This window comes from Neovison vison, chromosome 1, assembly GCF_020171115.1.
Source record: "Neovison vison isolate M4711 chromosome 1, ASM_NN_V1, whole genome shotgun sequence".
NCBI classification, from domain to species: Eukaryota; Metazoa; Chordata; class Mammalia; order Carnivora; family Mustelidae; genus Neogale; species Neogale vison.
This window is the reverse complement of record NC_058091.1, coordinates 14,546,511-14,574,197: the sequence shown is the minus strand read 5'-3', so window position 1 is coordinate 14,574,197 and position 27,687 is coordinate 14,546,511. Positions and strand designations below refer to the sequence as shown.

Sequence of the window (27,687 nt, the reverse complement as noted above, 5' to 3'; positions counted from 1 at the left end):
GAAGGTTTAACCTTTACGAAGCAGAGTGTGCGAGACAGAGTACATGAATGCCTCCCTGGCTCTAGCTCACACCAGGACGACTTGAACTTGACTGTGCGCCCACTGTGGCTTTTCACCAGAAATTTTCTATGGGAAAACATTTTAGATACGAAATTATTTTCTTGGAATTTGGTGGTATAGTAATGCCTAAGCTCATATTCTGACATCCGACTAACTCTTATTTATTTTACATAGTATTGGGGCATTTTTATTTTTATTTTTTAAGATTCCTACAGCTGCTCATCTAAAACTCCTTGATTTTAAATCCCACAAGCACAGAAACCAAACTTCATATTTACTCTAATAGGCCTCAGGAAATGCCAGGTAAACTGACATTACAAGGTAAAAATAAATTCGGCTGGATTTGGCTGGATTTTTAGTTTTACTTTTAAGCATCTCAGGGAGCTTGCGGCAGAATTAGCAACCAAGAATGCTTTTGGTAAGGTACGTGCATCAGGACTTTGCCGTCTGTATCTATGGATACATAGCCGCCTGTCGGTAGGAACTGATGGAAAACAAACTTCAAATTAAAACATGCTCATCTTTAGGCGATGTCTGGTCCTCCGTGAAAACGGGGTGGGGGGTGGGCAGCTGCTTGGGATGTATCATCTCACGGGGAGAGTGGACGCAAGATTGCACAAGCAGGCAAGAGGCAGTTACCGGGCAGATCCTCTGCGAATATGATTATACTGCTGCTATTTTTGTCTCTGTGACGGAAAAGTCCTGCGGACCCAAGAATGGCACTGCTTTTCATTATTAGTTAGAAGTGGCTTATGATTCAAGTGTTTTATTTAATTTTGGAGCTAACTCTACTGTATCAATGATTTAAAAAAATATATATATATATACACACCTGTTCTTTAATTAGATAAAATGAAAATCAAGAAAATAAATTTGGAAGAGAGATTTTCCTAGTATGAAACGTCATATTTTCATCTCAGATATCTGATAGTAAAGGACTGTAAAATGAAAAAAAAAATGCGAAGATCTTTTTTTGGGAACCATGATTTGTGATTTGTAATAGAATTTCTTGCCAGTATGACTTTGTTTGTAATTCTTGAGACTCTTAACATAAAAACCTCTCTTCCCCCTTTCTTCGCCTACCTGTCGGGCGGTAATAAAGATCACCGCAAGTCACCACCCATCTGTCTGAACAGATACCGCGCAGGTGAACAGTGTGTGTCTCGAGACACGAACCACTAACTGGATGTGATCATAGTAAAATAAGGATCAAATATTTGGAATGATAAGTCACCTCAAATTTCTTTAGTTCCTCCTTGGCAACCGTATAGAGCACCCCGGAGGAGCTGGGGAAGGCAGCTGTCCTCTCTGAAATCTTGAGCCAATCTTCAAAACGCGAATAATCATCCAGAAACTTCTGCCACAGTCGCCACGTCTCTTCGATTCTGAGACAGAAGATGAAAGCAAGACAAAACAAAACAAAAAACAGGCTCTGATTGTTTGGGACTGTTTCCGCTCCAGAACCCTGATGTCTGCCGTGGGATGGAGAGTGCACAAACGAGCGAGGATGGTGCCAAGCCATCATGGTGCGTCAGCCAAACGCGAGCACACTCAGAGACAACAACTGTCTGAGCGAAAATGGAACAGCTGTGAGTTTGGGGATGTTTTTGTTTGTTTGCTTTTGGGTTTTTGCTTTTTTAAATACATATCCTGGAGTTCCGGATTTGGAATTAGTCAAATTGTGCCTTACAAGCACGTAACATAAACTGTCCTGTCTGCGTGCAGGGCAGCTCAGAAGGGTAAGGCCGGGTGTGCAGGGCACTCTCGTGTCATGGTTCCACTGAAATAAAACGAAGGTCTCAAAATGCATGTAAGTTCGGACATCAAATTCACCCTCCTCAACGTTAACCTATCACAGCAAGACAAATATTAATCTTTCCAGAGTTCTCCAAACATATAATCAAAAAAGATTATATGCTGTAAATCATTATGATTATTTTCTAACCCATCACTATTGCTTATGCCTTGAATTTCAAAGGGTTTTTCTAAACAAGGATAAGGTCTTTGTGTTCTTATTTCATTTTTAGTAAAAGAATATTACTTTTCACTCCACCAGTTCTAGAACAATAGACTTATCCAGCAGGGTTGTATTTTTACCTTTCTGAATTATATTTAAACTGTTAGGTCAGGCATAACTGTTTTAGACATTACAGTATATTGTATTTGTATACAGTATATTTATATATAGTAGTGCCCTCCCCCCATCTGTGAGAGATCTGTTCCAAGACTCCTGGTCGATGCATGAAGGTGTGGGTAGTACTGAACCCCTATATATACTACGTTTCATCCTAGACATATTTATGTTAAAGTTTAATTTATAGATTAGTTACAGTAAGGGATTAGCAACAATAACCAGTAATAAAACAGAACAGTTATACTGTAATAAAACTTATGTGAGTGTAGTCTCTTGTATCTTACTGTACTGCATTCATCCTTTTTTATTTTTTTTTAAGATTTTAGTTATTTGAGAGACAGAGAGCATGCGAGATAAGGCATAAGTAGGGGTGAGGGGCAGAGGGAGAGGGAGAAGCAGACTCTCCACTGAGCAGGGAGCTTGAAGACAGGGCACAGAGCTCCATCCCAGAACCCTGTGATCATGACCTGAGCCCAAGACAGACACTTAACTGACTAAGCCACCCAAGCACCCCTGTTTTCACCCCCCTTGTGATGATGAGAGATGATAAAATGCCTACGTGATAGATGAAGTTATGCAAATGATGTAGGCATTGTGGCTAGTGTTGGGCTACTGTGGACCTTCTCACCGTACAACAGGAGGATCCTCTCCTTCTGGATCCTGCTTGACCCTGCGTAACCGACACCATGGTTAGAGAAACCATGGATAAGGTGGGTGGGGTGGGGGTGGGGTGACTACTGTAGGACCTTTATGCCTACTTATCTTCCCAACTAAATGTAGATGATGGCAAATTTGGGACACCAGTGCTCCTTTTAGACGCTGCAACTAAAAGGAAATGGTAAATGGGATAGTCCGGGTTTTTTTTTTTGCCCCTCTTTTGGGTCCTTCCTCTTTCCCAGCTCTTTGAGCTGTGCCCCTTACTTGAGCCTTCTTTCCATGGACATGGCACAGATGTTCCTCCACCGCCGGTCCAGGTTTCGCGTCGCCTGCTGGATGGAGTCACACTCTGCGTCTGTGGCACAGGCGTCACAGTCATGCAGCAGGACCTCACACAGGTTGAGCACGGACGCCACGCCTGTGCTGTGTTTCTCGATGTCTCTCTGAAGCTCCTGTGGGGAATGAGACATGCTTTATTCAAATACTTGGATGCAGATGAGAGAAACTGCAATTGGATTCACTAAAATGTGGTGAGGCCAACCCTTGACAAGTATCTCCTTTCCTTGGATGCACAAGGTTTCTCCAATGTCGTTTATGAAAAATGGCGAGCTCAAAGATGGGAGAAAGTGAAGCTAGAGATATATTGGCCATGTGAGCAATGCCAAGATATAAACAGAACAAATGAAATAGACTACATGAAGGGTAATATTGGCTTTTGTAGCGGTTGAGCAAGAAATCTTGCCCCAGACTCTACAGATAGATCACTTCCATTTCAACGCATTGATCAGACAGTCAGTCAAAGGAATATGCATTCTTGTTAGGCGCTGGCACTTAAGAATGGGGATTTCATCTCCAAAGTTCTGCAAACTCTTTAAACAGTTAATTCCACCATTAAAAAGTACCAGGGTTTAAAAGACTGAAGTTCTATATCCTATAGGACATCATAACATCAACAGCTTCCCCAGTGAGCCATTTTAAAGGTAGGACAGAAATAGAAGATGATGAAAAGTGAGGCACTGAATTTCCCCAGTATCCCACATGTACAGTCTTCACATTAACTGCATGTCATTAACTGCATGTAATATAAATGCAAAATGTACATTATTTTTTTCATTGAGCTTTTAACTCACTTGGTTCAAGGAATTTCATTATTAAAAGTGAGGCTACTGGTATTTTTCTTGCCGTATGCATCACGGTTCTTAATGTATTTTCCTTATCTTTAAAACAATTCCTGGATGTGCCTAGCTTTTCGGTTGTTCTAAAGATAAATCCTCAAGTTATTCAAATAGCTGAAATTTATGTTTGTGTATGTGTACTCTTTTTCTTGTTTTTCTCTTTAACACCACGTTTCAATGTCTTCCGTGCAAACATTAGCTCATTGTCAAATGCAGTAACGGTGCCTTTGATTAATATTTGGAGATTTTATGACCTAGACAGAAGATAGATTCTATAAAAAATATCTCTATTTCACTAAACAGTCTTTTCAGATCTCTCGTGTAACCCCTTCCAGCTATGTGGGAGTTATCACAAGAACTGCTGGTCTAAAAAATATAAAACTGAACTCAATATTTGCTCAAAGATAAAGACAGACACATCTGTGAATGAGACACTAAGTAAATTCTAAGTCTTAAAGTGCCTTACATACAAGGATATACATTTGGAAGTAGTGTTACGTATAGGAACATAATCAATGCACTCTAAAATGTTATAGCATTTTGATGTACTTTCCCCCAAGTACTCAAAACTGATTTTTCCAGCTTTGTTGAGATATAATTGACTTAGAACAGCAGTGGGTAAGTTTAAGATGCACAATGTGATGATTTGATATATGTGTATATTGTGAAATGATTACCACAGGAAGTTTAACGCATATCTATCACCTCATATGGTTACAATATGCATGTGAGTGCATGTGTTGAGAACTTTTAACATCTACTCTCTTAGCAATTTTTAAATATGCAACAAAGTATTGTTAACAACAGTCACCATGTTGAATGTCACATTTCTAGGACATCTTCACCTTATAACCAGAAGTTTGTACCCTTTGACCACCTTCATCCATTTCCCTCACCATCTTCCCACCTCTGGTAACCACTCATCCACTCTGTTTCTGTGAGTTCAGTTTTTTTGAGTCCACATATAAGTGAGGCATACAACATTTGTTTTTGTCTGACTGACTTACTGTACTTTGCCTAATGACTTTAAGGTTCAACCATGTTGTTGGAAATGGCAGTAGTTCCTTTCTTATGGCTGAATAATATTCCGTTGTGTATATATACCCCGTTTTCTTTATCCATTGATCTACTGATGGGTATTTCGGTTGCTTCCATGCATTCACTATTGTGAATAACATTTCAGTGAACGTGGGGAGTGGAGATTTCTCTTCAAGATAGCGATTTCAAGCATGGAGCACTGGGTGTGGTGAAAAAATAATGAATACTGTTTTTCTGAAAATAAATAAATTGGAAAAAAAAAAGTGATTTCATTTCTTTCTGAAACCTACCCAGAAGTGGAATTCCTGGATCACATGGTAGTCCTGTTTTTAATTTTTTGAGAAACATCCATAATATTTTCCATAGCGATGATACCAATTTATATTCTCACCAATAGTTCACAAGGGTTCTGCTTTCTCTACATCCTTGCCAATACTTGTTAGCTTTTGTCTTTTTTGATAATAGCCATTCTAACAGGTGTGAGGACATATCTCATCATGGTTTTGATTTGCACTTCCATAATGACTGGTAATATCGAACATCTTTTCATGTACTTCTTGGCAACTTTAATATCTCCTCTGGAAAAATGTCTATTCAGGTCTCTTGCCCATTTTTAAAGTTGGATTATTGGTTTGGTTTTGTTTTGTTTTTTTGCTGTTGAGTTGGAGTTACCTACATATTACCTATATATTTTGGTTATTAACACTATCAGATATGTGGTTTGCAAATATTTCCTCTCATCACAGAGGCTGCCTTTTCATTTGGTTGATCATTACTTTTGCTTTGCAGAAACTTTTTAGTTTTATTTGTTCCAAATTGTTTATTTTTTGTTTTGGTGGTTGTACTTTGGTGTTATATCTAAAAAATCATCGCCAAGATCTATGTCAAAAAGCTTTTCCCTACATTTTCTTCTAGGAGTTTTATGGTTTCAGGTCTTACATTTAAGTCTTTAATACATTATTTTGTATATGTAATATGTAATACTTAATGTGTAATGCATAATTTTACATATTAATTTACATATGCAATACATAAATTTTTTGTAAGTGGTGTAAAATAGGGGACTAGTTTCACTCTTTTGCATGTGAATGAATATCCAGTTTTTCCAACATTGCTTTCTGAAGAGACTATCCTCTCCCCAGTGGGTATTCTTGGATCCCCTGTCCAACACTAGTTGACCACATATGCATGGAGTATTTCTGGGCTCTCACTTTGTCCATTTGTCTATGTGTCTGTTTTTATGCCAGCATCATGCAGTTTTGATCACTACAGATTTGTGTCATTGTCTGAAATCAAGAAGTGTGATACCCTCAGCTATGTTCTCTCTCAGGATTGTTTCAGCTATTTGGGGTCTTTTGTGGTTCCTTACAAATTTTAGAGTTGTTTTTTCTCTATCTATAGAAAGTGCCATTGGATCTTGATAGGGATTGTATTGAATCTATGGATAGCTTTGGTTGTATGTTCATTTTAACAATATTCATTCTTCCAATCTATAATTGTGGGATGGCATTCCATTTACTTGTGTCTTCTTCAATGTCTTTCACCTGAGTCTTACAGTTTTCAATGTAGAGATCTTTCAGGTCTTGGTTAAGCTTATTCTTAAGTATTTTGTTGTTTTTGATGTCATTCTAAAGGAAATGTTTTCTTTTTTTTTTTCCAGAAAATTCATGGTTAGTGTATAGAAATGCAACTGGTTTTTGCATGTTAAATTTTTTTCCTACAACTTTACTGAATTTATTCATTCTAACAGTTTTTTGGTGGGATTTTTAGGATTTTCTATATGTAAGATTATGTCATTACAAATAAAAAATTTTATATAATCATTTCTGATGATATATATATGTATGTATGTATGATATATATATATATATATATGTATGTATGTATGTATATATATATTTTTTTGGCCTTCTATTTTTTTCTTGCCTGATTAGTCTCTCGAGGATTTTGAGTATCATGCTCAATAGGGCTGGTGAGAATGGGCATCCCTGTCTTGTTTTAAATCTTAGAGGAGAAGCTTTCAGCCTTTCACCATTGGGTATGATATCATATAGTCTTTATTATGTTGAGGTACATTTCTTTTACACACACCCTTGGTTGAGAGCTATTCTTCTTTGAATTTTGTGAAATGTTTTTTTCTCTATCTATTGAGATGATATTATTTTTATATTTCATTCTAGTAATGTATCATATTTATTTTTATATGCATATGTTTAATCATTCTTGCATGTCAGGGATGAATCAAACTAAATCATGGTGTATGATCCCTTTAATGTGCTGTTGAATTTGGTTTGCTAGTACTCTATTGAGAATTTTTGCATCTCTATTGATCAAGAACGTTGGCCTATAGTTTTCTCCTCTTGTGGTATCCTTATCTAGCTTTCGTATTTCTCGCCTTATAAAATGAGTTTGAGAGTACTTCTTTCTCCTCATATTGTTGGGAGAGTGAGAAAAGAATGGGCTTCAAATGTTTGATACATTTCACCTGTGAAACCATCTGGTCCTAGACTTTTCTTTGTTGGGAGGGTTTTGATAACTGATTCTGCCTCCTTACTCATTACTGGTCTGTTCATGTTTTCTATTTCTTCATAATTCAGTCTTCATAGGTTGCATGTTTCTAGATATTTATCCATTTCTTTATAGTATGCTATTATGATCCTTTGTATTTCTTGTAATGTCTCCACTTTCATTTATAATTTTTATTAATTTGGGCTCACTTTTTTTTTTTTTTAAAGATTCATTTATTTGAGAGTGAGAGCGTGGGAGTGCATGCACAAGTGGGAGGGACAGAGGGAGAAGGAGAGAAAATTTCAAGCAGACTCCATGCTGAGCACAGAGCCTAACACAGGCCTTGATCTCATAAACCTAAGATCAGGACCTGAGCCAAAATCAAGAGTCAGACGCTTAACTGACAGAGCCATCCAGACACCCTTTTTTGTTTTTCTTGGTTAGTCTAGCTAAAAAGGTTTGTCGATTTTGTTTATCATTTCATAGAACCAGCTCAGTGTTGCTAATCTTTTATATTGTTTTCCTATACGCTATTTCATTTATTTATGCTCTGATCTTTATTATTTCCTTCCTTCTGTCAATTTTGGGTTTAGTTTTTTCTTCTTTTCTAGTTCCTTGAACTGGAAAGCTATATTGTTTATCTGAGATTCTTCTTCTTCATGTGTGCATTTATCACTGTAAGTTCCCCTCTTAGCACTGCTTTTGCTATGCCCCTTAAGTTTTGGTATGTTGTGTTTCTTTTTTTGTTTGTCTCAAGATATTTTTTAATTTTCCTTTTGTTTTCTTCTTTGATCAGAAGAGTATTGTTTAATTTAATTTTCATGTGTTTGTGATTTTTCTAGCTTTCTTCCTGTTATTGATTTCTAGTTTCACCTCATTGTAATAAGAAGAGATCCTTGATATAATTTACAGATTCTTGAATTTGTTGAGACTTGATTCGTGGCCTAACATATAATCTATCCTGGAAAATGCTCCATGCTCTGAGGTAGGGGTTGAGGTGCCACTGACTGGACTCCGCTCTGGCTGGATGAGGTCACAGGCTATGCTCCCTGTCAGGGTAGGGGTTACTGGCTGGACTCTGATTGGGTAGGGCTACAGGCTGAGCTCTGCAACCACTTCTGGTTGGGAGGGATAGCAGGCTGTGATCTTAGACCAGACAGTGCTACTGGCTGGACTCTTTGTTCATAGAGCCATAGGCAGGGCTTTGCAGCTGGACCGGATCTCAGGCTGGCTCTTTGATTTTGCAGGGCTGCCGGCTGTGCCATGCAGTTGGGTGAGGTGTCTGGGCTTTGCCATCAGGTGGGCCACGGACTGTGCTACCCTATTGGACAAGGTCACTGGTTGGGTTCTCTGATAGGGAGGTGTCTCCAGGTGTATCCTAAAGGATGTGGAGCTAGAGACTATGCTCCATGGTCAAGCTGGGTCCCCATCCAGGCTTTCTTGTCATGTGGAGGAACAGGATATGCTTGGTGATTGGTGGGGGTCATTGTCTGAATAAGGTTGCAGGCTGTGTTCAGCAAACGGACAAGACCATAGGCTGGATTCCACTGCTGAGTAGGTTTGTCATCTGGGCTCCATGGCTAGCTAGGGTCGTAGGCTGGGTTCTGTGGCTGGGCTAGGCTGTAGGTTGAGCTCTGAGGTTGTCCAGACTCCCTGATTATGCAGTGCCAGAGGCTACGCTCAGCAGATGGGAGGGCTGCTGGCTTGGTTCCTTGGTCAAGCAGGGCTGTTGGATGGGTTCCGTGGTTGCTTGGGTTCTCTAGCCAAGCCTTCTGGTGGGGAAGATGAAGGCCATGCTCAGCTGTTGGGCGGGGCTGGGAATTGGCTTCCCTGCCCAGGTCAGATGGTAGAAAGGGCTCCAAGGTCAGTTTGGTCCATTGTCTGGAGACCAAAATCAGGCAGAACTGCCAAGTGAACTCCCAGGTCAGATAGGGCCACTGGCTGGGCTCTGCAGATGGGCAGAGATGCAGGCTGGGACCTCTGCTTGGGTCCAGCTGCAAATGGGAATGCAATTTGCTAAGGTATGAGTCCTGGTGGCAGTGAGCCTCAGCCCCCTTCTCTCTCACTACTTGATCCCCAGTAATCAAGCTACAGAAGTTCCCTTAGTGGTTCTCATAAGTTGAGAGCCAAGTGGGCCTCCTGGGAAGGATGGGGGAGCTGGGGAGCTAGATACCTATCTTGGCCAAGTGGTGCCCTCTTGGTGCAGCTCCATTCCAGCCAGGAAGGATGATGCGGTCACAGTGTGACCATACTTCTTACCCTTTTAATGTGGTCTTCCTGGTCTCTGGGGTCCAGAGTGGTGCTTCATGCTTATCCTTGGGTTGGGGGTGGTTTACAATGGTGCCTTGCCTATAGATAGTTGCTCATTGGTCTTTTTTGGAGGGGGACTTAAGTCATAAATAACCTATGTGGCCATCTGGATGATGCGCTTCTTTCTTCCACAAACTTTCGGATTTACCCCAGTGAGCAGATTTGGGGCCAGGGTATGAAAACCAGAACTGTAACTGATGGATTTCTGGAGGCTCAGTGTAGACAACTGAGTTAAAAATTCCAGAGGCTCCAGTCATTGGAGGGGGCTGCACAATTTTGTGAAATTTACCTCCAGGAGCTCAACCAGGTTCCCAGAGTAAATATCAAAGAAAAGACCCCTTGTATATCTGTTTAAAAGTGTTTGTTAAAATCAATTATATGAAATAAGCTTGAGGGGGGTTAAAATTATGGGTAAGTGCTCTATTGCAGATAAAGATTTTAGTCTCAGCTTTAACATCCATCAGTAATGGTCCTGAATTGACACATAGTGTCTCTGAATTTATACTTCTTCATCCATAACACAGAGAAATCTGACAAGATGTCCTCTGAAGCCATCTCAAGTCTACAAATATTTCTGCTCAATGAAGTGTGTGAGGATTAAGTACATCCTTAAGGCAATGAGAAACATATAGAAAGTCCACAGGGAGGAATAGAGGAAAATGTATTTCTTATGAGTTTAATCTCTTTTTAAATATTTAAGAGAATTTTCTGCTTTGGAGACAGATTAATATTTATCTGTCTTTTACAAAATGGATTCTAAATGCTATAATTTTTACAGAATCATGGTTAAACATTTGCCACAAAGGAAGCTGTGGTGAATATGATAGGATTAAAATAAAATTTAGTAAGCACCCACTTTGTGCTGGGTGCTGTGCTAAGTGTTTTTCACATTAATTTTTATATCACTGTGATCATCAGCAGCATTCTATATACATGAAGGTTTTTAAAAATTTTTTAAGTTTCTTTTAAAGTACTTTTTTTTTTTTAAGATTTTATTTATTTGAGAGTGAGCTCAAGAGGGAGACAGACTAGAGAATGACTGGGGGACGAGGCAGAGGAAGAAGCAGACTCCCTGTGGAGCAGGGAGCCTGATGCGGGATTCCATCCCAGGGCCTGGGATCATGACCTGAGCTGAAGGCAGACACTTAACCGACTGAGCCACCCAGGCATCCTATGTGAGGGTTAAAACAGTTTGTTATTCAGGTCATGCAGAAAAGTAGTGAACTGCAAATTTACCCCTGGGAGTCCTTACTTTTGGTTTGTTGTTTTTTTGTTTTGTTTTGTTTTCAACTTTAACTTAAAATTGAATTAAAAGGCAGTATGAACATATATTACTATATTAACAGGTCAAAAATTATTGCTAAGCTTCCAGTGAAGTAGTTCCCTTTTCCCTCCTGATTCTCATTTTCATCTCTTGTAGCTCTGTCTTCTGGTTTTAACTTCTGAATTTCTAAGTGGCACGTTTATGTTGCTGGTTCTTGATTTTTAAATCTTAGACGTTATCTATGCTTCTCTAGTAGAGACAGAATGAACTTTTTCTCAAAAAAAAAAAAAAAAAAGTGGTTCCACTGCCGTTTCAGCACATCTTATAGCTGGAGCAATAATGATTGTTTGGATGATTTTGGTCATTTAATATGGTTCCTTAATATTTTTCACATCTGAGCAACAGACTATGCTACGGTTTTATTTCTCTTCTTATATAACTTTCTGTGTTATATGGAATCAGTAGCTTTCTCCCTCTCTTTAAACCATGAATATCCCTAGCTTCTATCCTCTCTCTATGGAGCTAATAAAGCTCCTCCCAGTATGGTTAAGCCCATCAGGTAATCAAGTTCGACTGTCTTATTCCTTGGAGACATCCCTCCCACAGCACCCAGTTCCCTACTCCAGTCTGAACAGGGATGCTCTAGGCTGTGGGGCAGCTGGCATCTGGGGCGTTCCCTTACCATCTACCCTGGGAATTTTCTTCTCTCTCTCGTGTTGAGTATTATTTTTCTTCTCATTTTAGTATGTGTGATCTACCTTTCATTAGCATGTATACATGGGGTAAGTATTTTATATAGTAAATGGCAGGTACAATGTCCTAAATTAAATAATCTTCTCAGCTTTTTGAAAGCACTGTCTCATGATCTTTTAGCTTCAACCATTATTTTGGAGAAATCAGACTTTTTCATCTTGGAAACCTTCAAGATCTTCTCTTTGTCTCCCACGTTCTGAAATTTTATAGTGATTTGTTTTGTTTTTAATTTTCCTGGGCCTTTGTAGGACTTGTGCTCTGGATGTACAACTGACCCATGAACACACGGTTGAAGAACGGCATGTAACATCTGACTCCTCCCATCTGACCTTCTTCAGATCAGAAGAAGCCTTACCAAAAACATAAATAATTCAATAACAAATATTTTGTAGGTTATATGTATTATATACTGTGTTCTTACAATAAAGCAAGCTGGAAAAAAGAAAATCATAAGAAGGGAAAATAATCTATAGTACTCACATTTTCTTGCATAAAAAATCCACAAATAAATGAACCCACACAGTTCAAACCTGTATTTGCTAAATTACAATACTGGCTATTAGGATTTTAATTGTTTTTAACACTTCTCACTGATAGACATCATTACCATGTTCTCCAGGAGTATTCAGGGAGCTGGGGGTCAACCATAGCCCCAACAGCTCAATTATCAGAATTTCAAATATGAGAGAATCTATCACAGGGCTTTAATATTACAAAAAAAGAAAAATGTCCCGCTAACAATATTTTAAAGAAGAAATGCTCTTAAAATAATCCCAATATCTAATTACTGTATTTTAATATCTATTTGTATTGGTTTAAGTAGTTTGTAAAATAAAGTAAGTACATAAACTATTTCCTAATATTTCATAAAACAGCTCTGTTTATATTTTATAGTATTTTTAAGTTAAGTAACTTGGCTATCATGGCCTAAATGCAATGGAAGTAACTGGAGTATGGGAAGAATTTTCAAGGACAATCTAAGGGCATGGAATAGCAATACTTCTTATGGGGCATTTGCGGCATTTACCACTAACTACTGGAGTCTGACATGCTTAGTAAAAATAAGGAAGGGGAATAGGAGATTAAAAAAATCCTTTCTGTATGCATTTTTCATGGTCACTTTTTTTTGTCTTTTTTTTTTTTTTTGTATGCCAGTGTAAGGTGCTGTCTTTGCTACAGAAACGAAGGTAGAATTGCAGTGTGTGCTCTGCAGATCACGTAACACTTCTTGTAAAACAAAACTGCTTTAGACTGCAAAAACTCTAAGAATATACTTCAAACACTATATGCAGGGGAAAAAAGTCTCTACTCTGTGTAGGTTGCTGTAGTGCGTTCATGACCCACAAAAAAATCAACAAAACACAAGCTGTCTTCTGGGACCATCACTGAGGCTCAGGGAGCTTAGGATGTCTTCTTGATGGACCAGTGACAGTAAACCTATGAGAGTGTATCTATCTTCTAGACTCAACTGCTTGGTGACAAGGGACCTGTTTGCCACAAATGTTAGTCCTGCCCAAGCCTCCCCTTTCTCGGCAATCCTGTCTAGCTTCCTCCTAATTTTCCATTTCGATTCACCATCTCACATCTGTCTCTGTATCCTGGCCAGGAGCACAGAGGTTCAGGAGCCTACTTGGTTTTTCTAGTCGTTTTGAGTTTTACCTGCTGCTCAGTGAGCTTCTTCTGTATTTCATCCGAGTCACAGGACTCGTAGACTATGGGCTTGGCCAGCTCTGACTCGATGTGAGCCAACCACGTCCTCAGGTTGCTCATGTTCTTGTCTAGCTGCTGCACAGCCACCAGGGTCTCCTTTAGCTTCTTCACCCTGTGGGCAGAGGAGAGACTTTACTCGAGATTCCCTTGTGGACGAAGTGAACACTGGGTTTAAAGCCAAGTTGCCTAGAGCCGAAGTCCAGCCTAGCTCAGCCAGTTAGTGGCTGGGTGATTTTGGGAAACTGTACACCCTTCCTGTGTCTCTGTTGCCTCATCTATAATATAAAAGTAGAGGAGAAGTATCTGTGAGATTTGAATGGGTTGAATAATGCAGGGTCCACAGAACACATTCAGTAAGTGTCAGCAGTGATGATGTTCAACATGGCGACAATTACGTAACAGTGACAGAAGCCTCATGACGTCATAAAGATTGTTATTTCCACCCATTATGTAATTTATACTCATATGAAGAATACCTAAGAGGAAAGAAGGAATATTTCTAATGGATTGTCACCAGAATATGAATTTGTAGTTCTGATTACTCCAGCCTGGACGGGATCGATTTCAGTCCCTTGTGGCAGAAACTCAGTTAATAGAAGAAAGCACACTTGAGATGAACTACCAGTGAGTGATGATTTGCACTTTCATGCCCGATCACGTTAAAGGTGACTGAGGGTCTGCGGGGCCACCAGTGGCAGAGGGCAGATGCAAGGCAAGTCATCACCTGCAAAGCCTAGTTCGGTGCCGTATTTGTTACACAGCATGTTTTTTTAAAAAAATGTTTTCCCATTCTTTCCAGGAAGGAGTAAAAACCAAATTGTTTAAAATTGCCACTCGTTTAACAATCATGTGTGGACATCCTATATGTCAGATGCTGAGAAGACAAAATAAATAAAACTTGATTATTTTCCTGATGAAACGTACAATCAGACTGAAAATCTGGACACACACACAAATGAAATGTAACATGTAATGTGGTAAGAACTAAATTAAAGAAATGGACCAAGGCCCTGGCTAGTAAATAAGGAGTGATCAATTCGTTTGGCCACTTCAGTAATCACTCACTCATTCATTCCTCATTTGTTCATGTCTGTATTCCTTCCACAAACTTCTGTGATGCTAGGTAGGCATGGAGCTAGGAAACAGAAATACAGCAATGACTGACCCTGTCACGGAGCAGCTTTGGCTCTGCTGAAAGAAAGGAAATGAAGAAGTAATACTAGAGCTGCATCTTGAAAGGTAGATACAAGCCAAGCTGAATATTTCTAGCCTGGGAAACGTAGGGAAAAGAAGAAGATTTGAAGGCATCATGTGGTAATGTCAGCAGGGATGGGGGTGCGGAGGGTGGGGAAGGGAAGCCGAAGAGGGCTGTGGTTGTGCTGAGGCAAGCGGATGTGTGTGGGACGGACTGGAGTGGGATTACACAGGTCCTGCAGTGACATGACAATGGCGTTGTGTGCAGTTTAAAGAAAAATAGGAACTCTGCCGGGACGTGTCCACCAAGGAATGATAAGATCAGGTCTGATTCTGAGTGAGTAAGTCTGAAGGGAGGTTCATGTGGAAGTCCATTCAGGTATAAGAATACCAACATTTGAATAACATTTTCTGTTGGTAAAGACACTCTTAGATGCACTAACTTACATTGTTTTGACAAAAAAAAATGTGTATTTAAAAAAATTATGTTAAAAAATTATGTTCATACTCCACAACATATTCTATTAATAGGAAACCGAAAACATGTCGCTCTTTATCATGACTCATAATTCCATTCAAGGTGAGACTTCTCTAATTAGCTTTGTAAGTACAAATTGTACCCTGTCCCCAGGGCAGTTCAAGGCACTGGCCTTGAACAATAATTCCAAGAACACTTAAATACAACCTACTCACATTTTTCTCATAAATAAAACAAAATTCACTTGAGCGTCGGTCAGTGAATAGCAGTTTTAGAACAGCTACTGGGTGCAAAGCCCTGGGTGCACATTTTATCAATGACCACACCATGGGCTTGGAATTCGACGTGGCCCTGGCCATCCTGCTTTAGTGGCCCAGGCTGAAAGGACAGTCCCCAGTCAATAAACACATGGGAATAGGACTCCAGAGTGGCTCACTGCACTGAGACGTCTGTCCTGGTTTTACCTCTGTAAGAAAGTCCTTTTGGGAACGTCTCCCACTTAACCAGCTTCCTGTCTTCGGATCTGGTAGGATCTGGATGCTGACAGGGCTCTGGGATGGGGTTTTATAGCAAGCTCATAATATCATCAGGGTTTGGTGTGGAGCTAGAGGTTGGAAGAACACTTCATTCAGCTTGCTTCCTGCTTTCCCTTATTTTAACTCCCTGGTATTATTTATGCACAAGTTCCTCTTCCCATGTTAAATTCCTTGGGAAACTAGAACTGTGAATTTCTGCTTTTGGTTTTCACCTTCCCCTGCAATGCTACCCTCAGTGTTTGGCACAAAGTTCAGCACTACTTAAATGCCAGATAAACTCAAATAATTAGTATTCTAAGTAAAATACCTTTATTTAGCTAGCATATTTTATTCTTAATTTAGTTGATATTAAATGTATACTTAACTTTTTCCCTTACACCAACATTTGCAAGTGGTCTGTCAAGTACTAAAATTTATTCATGTTCTTGGTTAAAATTTCATGTACAAAAATGACCAAAAGAGCTAAGGCACAAAAGAATGTGTGTGAACACTCCTCCACTGGATATTGTCTACACTAGTCAAATAATTTACAAGATTAGTAATCTTGTATGATATTGAATGGGTTCCAATAGTCAGAGCAGTTAGTGGGTAATATGTCAAGGGCATCGTGACATGGAAATACTTGTTCATATAGTCCATTAGGGACAAGTTCCTCTTTCAAATGAGTGAGTGAATCTTTGTAAAGTCAATGGGGGTGAACATTTAAGTGGTTTCCTTTTCTCATTTTTTTAAACATGTATTTGAGTACAAATAGCAAAATGCATTATGTGTGTGTGTTGGGGGAAGCAGATGTGAGCTGGGGGAAATGGGTAGAAAAGCCCCAAACATCTTCCTTGAACTTATGAAACTTGATATTTGCAGGACATAGATCATCCTTTTTTTTTTTTTTTAAGAACAATATCCCATCTTTTTCCCATTATTTCTTTAAAGGAAATCTTTGTGTGAAGTGTCACAATATTTTCATTTATCTATCATTGTAAGAAGTTTGAGCAACATTCTTTTTGGTAGCATCCAGGATTATAATTCAAAATGGATGTTTGCAGATGTCACAAGTCTGGGTAAGTTTAGCAAATCTTGTGCATCTGAAAGTTCCTGTAGCCGATCGGTCTTCTCACCATCCGGGGTGCCTCTTGGGACTTCACCTTCCAGAGAAGGAATCACTACTAAATCCAGTTGCACAGACAATTTTATATACACACATATACACTACATGTATATATTTAATCACTACTTTCCTTCAAACTAATTTTGTAAATCTATAAACAAAACAAAAAAAAAAAGGTCACATTTTAAATGTAACAGGACTAAAAGTACCATCAGGAAATCCTATTTACCAGCAGGAGTTTATCTGGGGGGAATGTTATGGTATAAGAATAATATTCTTAAAAATGAAGTTAAAATCCCTGACCTAATGTTGTTCTAACTGAAAAAACTTATGAAATAAACATTTGTATAATGCACAAAATTACTACTTTAGACATAAATTTTTACATGCTGTATATGTTTTAAAACCTTTATGCTAGTCATGTGACCAAAACTTCCTGACAAACCTAAACAGAAACAACTCTTTCTCATACACAAAACCCTCCAGGCCCCCACACTACGAGCAGATTTTTATTTAATAAAGGGAGAGCTTCCCGCTACAAAGCTGAAAACTGGCTAAGGCTGAATTCCAGTTTCATCAGGAGCCCCATCCTTTAAATAGCAGATGATGGACCAACTGGGTCTTCTCTTTCCTGTGTCTCAGGCTAAGGTAGCATTCCCCGGGCATGACGCATACAGTCCAGAGACAACTGGAATACCAAGCCATAACCAAGTCCATTAACCTTCCCCTCCAGCTCCGCATGCCCAGTAGGGGGACAAGAAAACAAACCAACAAAGAACTCTTGGGAGTCCATGGCTAACGAGCTCCCAGCACCAAAGCATCTCGACTTCACGCTGGCCAAAGCTATTACGGATTAAAGATCCAGCATCCAACCCACGAAGCCCACGTAACATGACAGCTATGCACAACGGAAGAACCTCAAGGAGATGCCTGCCTTGTGACATCGCAGTTACATTCCGGAAGATCTGCGTCCACAGAGCCGTCCTCTGCCATCCTCGGGGCACACAGATCTTCTGCCACCACCATGAAGTTTCCAACTTGCAAAAGTTAGGTCTGCACAGCAAAAAGCTAAATCCTGCGTGGGGATGAAAGTTTCCCCTTGTCTGCGTATGGAAGTATGAAAATGTTCGCTCTAAACAAATGTGGCGAGGTCTCTGCCTGATAATATGACACTGCACAGTGACAAGTGGTCATGTTTCTAAATAAAACCTACATTCATTAACATGTGCCAAGCCTGATCTCCTGGAATGTAGGCCACGGGTGTAAGAAGGGGAAAGGCTCAGTGTAATCTGCAAGGAGGGGGAGGCTTTCTAAAGAAAGGAGGACATCAAAAATAAGGCTGGCTGTGGACGCTCTGCCATTCTGGAAGGACGGGCAACTCTTCTCCTAGGCTGTTTGTTAAGTTGGAAAGGATTTTTGATAAAGATAAATCAACCAAATATGAACAAACAAAACCCCCACAAATACAGCAAGTTGTGTAGCAAAAAAAGCAACTTTTTCCCCCTTCTGTTTGAAATGCCAGCTAAATGGTGTAAGTAGGAGTTTTAGAGGTTCTTTGGGAAGGTGGGATGGAAAAAATATTCCGTACAACAGTGGTTGGTCTTCACTTTTGAAAGGGTTATTTACAAAATAAAAGTGATGAAAGAAATATTATTCTTCCCTTACATATTCCAAACCTTTGTCCTTTTAAAAATAACGATAGAAAGTGACAAAAGTAACATTTTCATTTTAAGATATTAATAAATAAGGTTATCTGTTCATTTGCTTGGTGGGATTCAGATAACTTTTTCTGTGGATTTCAAGAGTTTCAAATTTTCTGTACTGAATCTATATGAATTTCACAATCTAGGCTCTAAAAAAGTAAGCTCTCAAATTATTAATTACTGGTAATTTAATAAAATGTGGTGAATGCTAGCTGCTTTAAGTCCTTTTTGGATGAAGGTATAGATACAATGCACAAATAGATTACAAAAAAATAAATAAATGATGAATATTTGTTAAGTTCTTTATAAAAGCCCTATTTGATGAGCTGCAAAATAAAACAAAGCATTTGGGTCTGATCGTGTGAGGTAATGCCTTTTAAAACAGAAACATATTTCTTTTTTAAAAGCAACAAACCTACTTTTTACATAAGAAATACACTCTGGAAAAACTTATAAATAAAAGTATTTTTCAAATAGTGCTACTTAAAGCTATCTAATTGTGAATTCTTTATAAAACAATCAGTCCTCTAATATATTATTTTTAGCAATCAGGAAGAAAAATATATAAGCTTTGGTTAAAGGAATATATTAGTCATGATTCCATAACAGCAGGCAAATTTATTTTTTCTTGATTATGACTAACACTTCCAGTAACTTGAGATCTTTAAAACCTTGTACTGCCATTATGTTCCTAGTTTAATTTTTTTTCTAGTTTTTCTCATGGGTTCAATTTTTTTTCCCATGCTCATTATCATGAGGACAATATATTTATTGCAACAAATTAAAAATAAAGCGAAGTTCTAAACTCACAGTTACTGTAATATCTGTAATACTGTAATATCAAAATATGGTAACGATATCAATGTCCATCACTAGGGAAAATATGGAATAAATCATGGTGTATTAAATACTCTGGAATACTCTGTAGCTCTCTAAAAGAACAAGACGGTCACATGTGACATTCTGTGGTATACATGGTCCTTCCCTCTGTATTGTCTCTTTGGAGCTACGGCAGTTATTTTAATGAATACTTTGAAAATGAGGAAGCTAGGGCTCAGAGAAGCGATGCAGTGAGCCCTAGGTCACACAGCCTGAACACGGTGGACTCAAGTCAGGGCTCCTGATTGGTTCTGCGCTGTTTCCATGCGTGCTGCATCAGTGCATTCCTGATCCTGGCCAGAGACCTCCGAATTGACCACTCCAAGTTTTCTTCCTCCTCTAGTGGAACTGCTGTTAGACTGAAATCCCTTCTAAGGGCAGCTGCTCCAACTTCACAACGCCTTCCTTGCACTGCATACACGGTTTACCTACACAGCCTCGAAGCTCCCTCTGGGTCGAGAACTGCCACTAGCTGAGGGCTCTGTGAGGTGGCTTACTGGGACCATCTCATTTAGGCCGCCTAAAACCTTTTACACTGGTGGTAGCTGATGTACTGAGAGGGAAGGAACTTGTCTAGCATCGCAGGGCAGGCGAAGCAGAACAACGTGGTGATTCAGGCAGGTGAGGCCTGAGGCCCATGCTCTGCTTTATTCTGTTCTTTTTTTTTTTTTTTTTAACTTTTTATTTCTTTTCAGTGTAACAGTATTCATTGTTTTTGCACCACACCCAGTGCTCCCTGCAAGCCGTGCCCTCTCTAATACCCACTACCTGGTTCCCCCAACCTCCCACCCCCCGCCCCTTCAAAACCCTCAGGTTGTTTTTCAGAGTCCATAGTCTCTCATGGTTCACCTCCCCTTCCAATTTCCCTCAACTCCCTTCTCCTCTCCATCTCCCCTTGTCCTCCATGCTATTTGTTATGCTCCACAAATAAGTGAAACCATATGATAATTGACTCTCTCTGTTTGACTGATTTCACTCAGCATAATCTCTGCCAGTCCCGTCCATGTTGATACAAAAGTTGGGTGTTCCTCCTTTCTGATGGAGGCATCACACTCCAGTGTGTTGTTTGGTTTTTTTTAAGATTTTATTCATCTGACGGAGAGAGAGAGAGAGAGAGACCACAAGTAGGCAGAGAGGCAGGCAGAGAGAGGGAAGCAGACTCCCCACTGAGCAGAGAGATTGACGCAGGACTCAATCCCAGGACCCTGAGATCATGACCTGAGCCGAAGTCAGAGGCTTTAACCCACGGAGCCACCCAGGTGCCCCTGCTTTATTCTTATCTGTAGGGGTAGCACTTTGCATCCTCTGTCTTAGATTGCAGAAATGCAGTGAATACTGGAGTGACCATTACATGCAAAGAGCTGTGCGTTGGGTTCCGGCTTCACTACGGTCATGCTACGGTCATGCTTACAGTGTCGCTGAGAGATGAAACTGTAAACAACTGATCACACAAGATGCTTATTACAACAGAGGGAAATTCTATAAAGGAGAGGTCGGAAAGCTTGCTGAGAAGGCAAGAAGAGTCTCACTTAATCCAAAGAATAGGAAGCACATGAAGAACAATTAGGAGCGGGCCAGGCCGGAGGGGGGCAGGACACGAGCAGGCAAATGTGAAAGAAGGAGGAAGGCGGGGGCTGAGTCATGTGTACACTTGCTCCGTACCCTTACTTGGTGAGGCACCATTTTCTCTTTCGTCTTCTACATTCACTAGATCTGGGGTCAGCAAACTATGGCCGGCCACCTGTTTTGATAATAAAATGTTACTGCAACTCAGCTGCATTTTTATGTTTCCATGCTCTCTGAGGCCGCTTTTGCAATATGGCGGAGGCGTTTCATCACTCCCAAATAAAAGACTTAGTCTGGCCCACAAAGCCGAAAATATTAACTAGATAGTATTGTGCAAAGGGATGGCCAATCCCAGCCTGTAGCAACGTCCACAGTACTTCATACACAGGGGACATTCAGGCATTTTTTAAAATTATATTTGTTGTCGCTCTACTTTTATGAAGTGTTTAAGGGAATTATAATAAATAGGAGGTTGAAAAACAGCCACAAAGGACTACATATTGTATGACTCCATGTACATTCAGATCTGTGCTGGCCTGCGGCCAGTGGAAGGAGAGAGGGTGGAGGGGAAAAGGATGACTAAGTCTTTTATTTGGGGGTGATGACAATGTTTTAAAATTGATTGTGGTGATGGAGACACAGATCTGTAAATATGCTAAAAATCACTAAATGATTTATACTTGTGATAGATGAGTTGCATGATATGTGAATTATTCCTCAATAAAGCTGTTACTGAAAATAAAGTACCAAATAACTAAAGTGTACTTTTGTTTTGGTGAAGAGGATTTAGGTTTAGTAGAGGGAACAGAACTGTATTAACTGTATTCTGTTAGAGAATACAGTTAATTTTTTAGAAGACATCATTACAACAGAGCATACAACTTGAGTCTGACCTTTCTAGATACCCGAGTAGGAATGTTCAATAAAACATCAATGGTTATAAAAAGCACTGAATGGGGCATCTGGGTGGCTCAATTGGTTAAGCTTCTGCCTTTGGCTCAGGTCATGATCCCAGGGTCCTGGGATTGAGCCCCACACTGGGCTCTCTGCTCAGCAGAGAGCTGGCTTCTCCCTCTCCCTCTGCCTGCAGCCCCCGCTGCTTGTCCTCTCTGTCTCTCTTTCTCTGTCTCTCTCTCTCTGTCTCTGTCAATACATAAAATCTTAAAAAAAAAAAAAAAAGGCACCAAACAACTAATTCTAAACGACAGAGCTCCTGTTATCCTGAGCTAGAAAAAGTACTATGTGGGTTTTTTCATAGGGTTCAGAGACAAAATGAGAGCCAGAATCCTAGCAGACAGTTTTATAGAAACTATAAGTACAACAATTACTGTTTTTTATGTTTACTCTTTTTTTTTTAACTGTACAATCTCATCCTTTTTAATGGTTGTGTAATATTCTTTTTTTTGTGCTATGCACTATTTTATTTTTTTCCCCCAATTTATTTATTTTCAGAAAAACAGTATTCATTATTTTTTCACCACACCCAGTGCTCCATGCAAGCTGTGCCCTCTATAATACCCACCACCTGGTACCCCAACCTCCCACCCCCCCCCGCCACTTCAAACCCCTCAGATTGTTTTTCAGAGTCCATAGTCTCTCATGGTTCATCTTCCCTTCCAATTTACCCAAAAGCACATACCCTCCCCAATGTCCATAACCCTACCCCCCTTCTCCCAACCCCCCTCCCCCCAGCAACCCACATGAAACAAGATGGGATAGGGAGGGAGACAAACCATAAGTGACTTTTATGTTTACTCTTAAGGAAAAGCCAACAGCTCAGAAACGCCTTGGCCAATTGTCTTGGCCATTATCGACCGAAAATATCTTCAGGGATAAAGAAAATGTTCTGTATCCACAGTGCCCAATAAAGTAGCTATTATCCTCATATGATTATTAAGCCCTAGAAATGGGACTAGCACAACTGACTGTAATAAAAAATTCAACTGTAATTTAATTGCATCCTATTTCAGTTAATTTAAATAGCCACGGGTAGCTAATGACTGCTAAATTAAACTGAGAAGGTTACAGAAAGCACGGACAGGGTACTAGAGCATTATCCACTGTGGAGACCTAAGAAAAACTAAACAGATCTCGTTGCCCTAAAAAGCTGACAATTCCTAGTAACAGTTTAAAAATTCAACACAAAACACATTTATTTTGTATTCAGCATGGTCCAAGCTAATTCACTAGTGACAGGAAGGTGGCTCAAAGTTATGCATTCTCTTTGTATGCAATAGGTGTATTATCAGTAAATCTTTCTTTCCTTTCTCCTGTTTCTGTTAGCTGGGAAACTGTTCACCTGAAAATACGATCTTCAAAAATAACCTTTCCCTTCCCACAAGAGCACCAAAATAACATCTAGAAATATCAAAAGGCACAACTAAGTTGTGTTCTGCTTTAATATATCAGTGTGAGAAAAAGTAGGAAGAGGGAAGAGGGGTGAATGGGACTGACCCACAGAAATCTGATGCTTGAGCAGGCAGCTCATAGTTGAAGATGGGTGTGGGGGACAGTCACCTGGTGTGTGTACTTTTGAAGAGCTGATAAACAAGGAAATGGAAGATAAATGTGATGGTTGAGTGTCATTTAGGAGAGGCCTCAGAGAGACTATAAATTTATTAATCTGGCACCAGCCAGATTCAGCTCTAGAACCAGCCATCTGGTTTACTTTGGAACGAGGCAATAAAAAATGGACAGCACATCTACAAAAATCTACATCTGTGCATGATGAGACTCTACTAGAGTAGAAACATATAAGCATTTTAGTGACTATAGTGCAAAGTAGGCATATCCAAAAACATTTAATTGATTCAAACGTTACTAACATGTCTTTGGAAAGATAAATAACATCTAGAAAATCCTCACTTGGACAGCAGGAAAGTTACAAATAAACGACTTTGAGGAGAAAGCACCTAACTCATTAGATGTAAAGTTGGCTAATGACTGATCGTAACACTTAAGCTAGCATCTTACGAATAAACTCTATTAAATTAAATTTAAAACATCTTTGACACAGTGTATCCCCCATATTCCATACCCCTGAGCCACTAAAGATTAGAAAAGAACACTAACTAGTTTAGCTGGATTGTACATGCCAATGCAAGCCAACCCGTGAGTCATAATCTAACCAAAAAAATCCAGGATGTTTACCAACTGGGCAGCTTCCCTAAGAAGGGTATTTATAGCACAAAGAGCTTCGATTTGTCTTTCTGAAATAAGATTTGGTTATCACAGTCTGAGAAGTGAGGCTACACATAGCAAATGGGGTTCTAAAACCTACATATGCTGGAAGCCTTGGAGTAGTTGAGCTCAACCGTATGTTACCATTGCTTTGTAGTACCTTTACCAGGGCATTTAGCTTGTCACTTTACTTGATGTCTTTGCATGTCTAGATATCCACCATGAACTCCTCAAGGAAAGTGGCTTCTGTCTTTGTAGCCTCAAAATATCTCAGAGCTGCTATGAGCCCTTTACAAAGGATGGGAAGATTAGATTGTTGAAATAATTACAGAGCCTAGTTTCCTTTAGATCAGGGACAAGGAAGTCATAAACTTGGCATACAGGAGAATGTGGTGCTCCCAAGCATGGCTTCTAGAGTCACAGAGTGCAGGCTCTGCCACTCAGCATGCGTGTAACCATGGGCAAACCTGAGCCTCAGCTTCTGCATCTGGAAAATGGGTATAATAATAATGCCCACCTCAAATGGTGTTGTGAACGCCACAGGAGAAGATGCATATGAAGCTTGTGGCATGGTCAGTGGCACATACCAAGGGTTCAATAAGCGTCAGCTACCACAGTGCTGTTTGATAAACATTTTAAAAATTGGTAAACATTTACTCCATTTTTGTTTCATTATTCTTAAAATACTTCATTATTTTTAAAATAAAAAAAATAATCTCATTTTCTTCCTAAATCAGCTCCTCTCTAAAACTCCCTTAGAGAACAAATAATATGCTAGGTATTTTCAACATCAACACATGCAATTGCCATGCCCATATGCAATTATTGTGGGCACACGGTATTCAAAGGGCGCTATTTCATTTGTGCTAAGGAAAAGAACCCAGACTTTAAAAGTGTATTGTCAGTTAGCTCCAAACGGCTATGAATCAGAAGGATCCATAACAAATAGAACATCTGAACTGTTCTAACTGCCATGCAAAGCATGTCCATTCAAATATTCACATACTCATTCATTCATTCATTCAAATATGTTTTGAGCACAAACTGCATTCAGGCACCGCTCTTGGTACTCATGATATACGGTGACTAGCATGCACAAGGATGTCCACTGCCCTTGTGGAGCCTACATTACTGCGTGAAACCAAGTTCACCTAAAATAAAGCATTTACGTCGTCATTCCCTTTATATCAAATAACATAGTGTCTCATTCGCTCTATCAGACTTGTGTAATGCTCATAAAGACTCTTACATATTTTTTCTTTCCTTACTTTTACTTCTTTTCCTCAACCTGACCTTCTGCAACAGAAACCGAATATAATATTCCTCTCAAATACAAGGCAGACACTTAGTTATTAAAGCTAAAAACAAAATTGCAGTAATACAGATTATTTCTACAACTATGCCGAGTGGCAATAATTAGCTTTATTCCCACACTCGGCTAGCCAGAAATACAGTAGGAATGTGATTTTCTATATATACTTTTTTTTTTTTTTCCTACCGTGGATAAAAATGCCATCCCTGGACACTCGTCAGCAGTTTTACCTCCTTCCTCATAGAACCCTGAATACCCATGCAGCCCTGAAATCAAGAATTCTCTTTCGGGAATGGGTTTTGTTTGGATATGACTTTCTCTCTCTCAGCTCAATGCAAACACCACTGAGTTTATTAATTAAGAAGGAGAATCTCAAAGTTAATGAAAGTGACATTTACGAGAAAAGCATAAACTCAAATGTTGGGATGACGAGCACAGACGGAGATGCGTTGGATTATCTTCAGCTGCAATGAAAGGTGGACTGAATGCTTTAAAATTCTGCACACACGTGTCCCATTGAACAGGATCCTTTTTACCTGGCTGCCATGAGATCCAAAAGATGCTGCCACCGGTCGTTGACCTTTCCGAGCTTGTATTCAATCTCAGAGGCTTTGCTTTCATGGCTGGCGCGAGCAAGGCGTTCTCCCATTTGCTGGAGCTGTATTTTGTTCTCTTGGGCAACAGCAATTTCCTCTTGATAATCCTGCATAATAAATAGCAATCACAGAGATCAGAAATCATATTTTTAATGCATTCAGCCCGGCTCCACTAGAAACACGATAATTACCGTTTTGTATTGCTTGGAATGTTTGGGCATGAGGAATGCTGTGTGAGTATCAGTCCATGTACACAAGACTTAGGGGTCCCTATTATTTTTGGGATGTGCACAGACTCTAGATTGAATTTTCATAGAACTTTTCTTAAAGAAAATGGAAATATTTTTATTTACTTAAAATAGGCATTAAAAAAATCAATAACCATGTACATACAGAAAGACAAAACTTGAAGGGTTTTAATACTGAGAAATTACACCTTATTGTTATAATCACCGACCTGAGTGTTATATTTAGAATCAATCCTCATATAAACAGTTGCTAAGAGGCTTAGAAGTTGTGTGTATGTGTGTGCACAATTACGTATGTTCAACGGACATATATGTGTATTTATATGTAAAAGTATAGATGTGCTTCTCTCAATCACTTGTGCAGATGCTTTAGAACAAATACCTTCATTTTAATGAGCTATCCTCTATGCAGTGTCAATATTGTATAACACATAGATCAATGGCGAACTAGCTCCCAAGCATAATAACCATTAGTCTTAAGGGATTAATAGGTCTCAACCTTTTTCATTTACCCAGTTGCTGTACTCACTTCTCTTAAAGATTGTTTTGGAAAAGGAAACACTGGCTCCCTATGCAAGAGAAAGGCCACTGACCGGCGTGGTTTAAGTGATGATGAATGGACATCTTTCTTCCCCAACCCTCACAGCCTGACCAATGATCCTCTCACTCCGGCCACAGTGACAGAAGCCAATCTTTAGAATTGCCTTTCCTTCATTGTTTGGGCTTAACTGCTGTCAGGCAGCCAATATTATCTCAACAAAATAATACACAAAGACAGGTTACAGGGTCATGGATATTTTAACCCTCCCCTGCTCTAAAGTTAGTGTGGCAACAGGGATTTCCTCTCAAGTCAGTTATCAAAGCAAGAAGGACCCCCCCCTTGCCCCCAAAATGGGAGAAGCCAGTGCAGCTCTTTCCTATCTCAGTGCCAAGTGCTCTCTTTCGGCCCAAGCAACCCCCACCCCATCTTCTCTCATTTTATGTTATTTCAACACAGAGGGGTTATGTGAGCGATACATAGATGTCCTGACCCCACAGAGTCAAGCTCATAAACTCTTCTTCCGAAATCTCATAGCTCATTTTATACACAAAATAGCATCGCTAATATTTTAAAGATTATTTCTGACATTGTGCCAAATCGTTTAACAAAATGATGTGAAAAACTAAAATTTTTCTAATTTTTCAGTTGTGATTGTATTTTGTCCAAGAGATAGTTTTTTCCACACCCCAAAATATGCATTCTAAATTTCATGAAGAAAATCAATGAGAATAGAGATGCAC

General features: G+C 39.5%; 1 protein-coding gene across 18 annotated transcripts in view; it reads right to left on the bottom strand.

The window, feature by feature from the left end:
* SYNE1 (spectrin repeat containing nuclear envelope protein 1) overlaps window positions 1–27,687 on the bottom strand; it is a 479,099-nt gene that overhangs the window by 33,176 nt on the left and 418,236 nt on the right. For all 18 annotated transcript variants that reach the window (XM_044243752.1, XM_044243801.1, XM_044243842.1 and 15 more), the window contains 4 exons: window positions 26,099–26,265; window positions 13,559–13,721; window positions 3,116–3,303; window positions 1,295–1,445 (listed from right to left, as the gene is read on the bottom strand). In XM_044243752.1, the coding sequence (XP_044099687.1) occupies window positions 1,295–1,445; window positions 3,116–3,303; window positions 13,559–13,721; window positions 26,099–26,265 (669 nt within the window). The remainder of the gene's footprint in view (window positions 1–1,294; window positions 1,446–3,115; window positions 3,304–13,558; window positions 13,722–26,098; window positions 26,266–27,687) is intronic.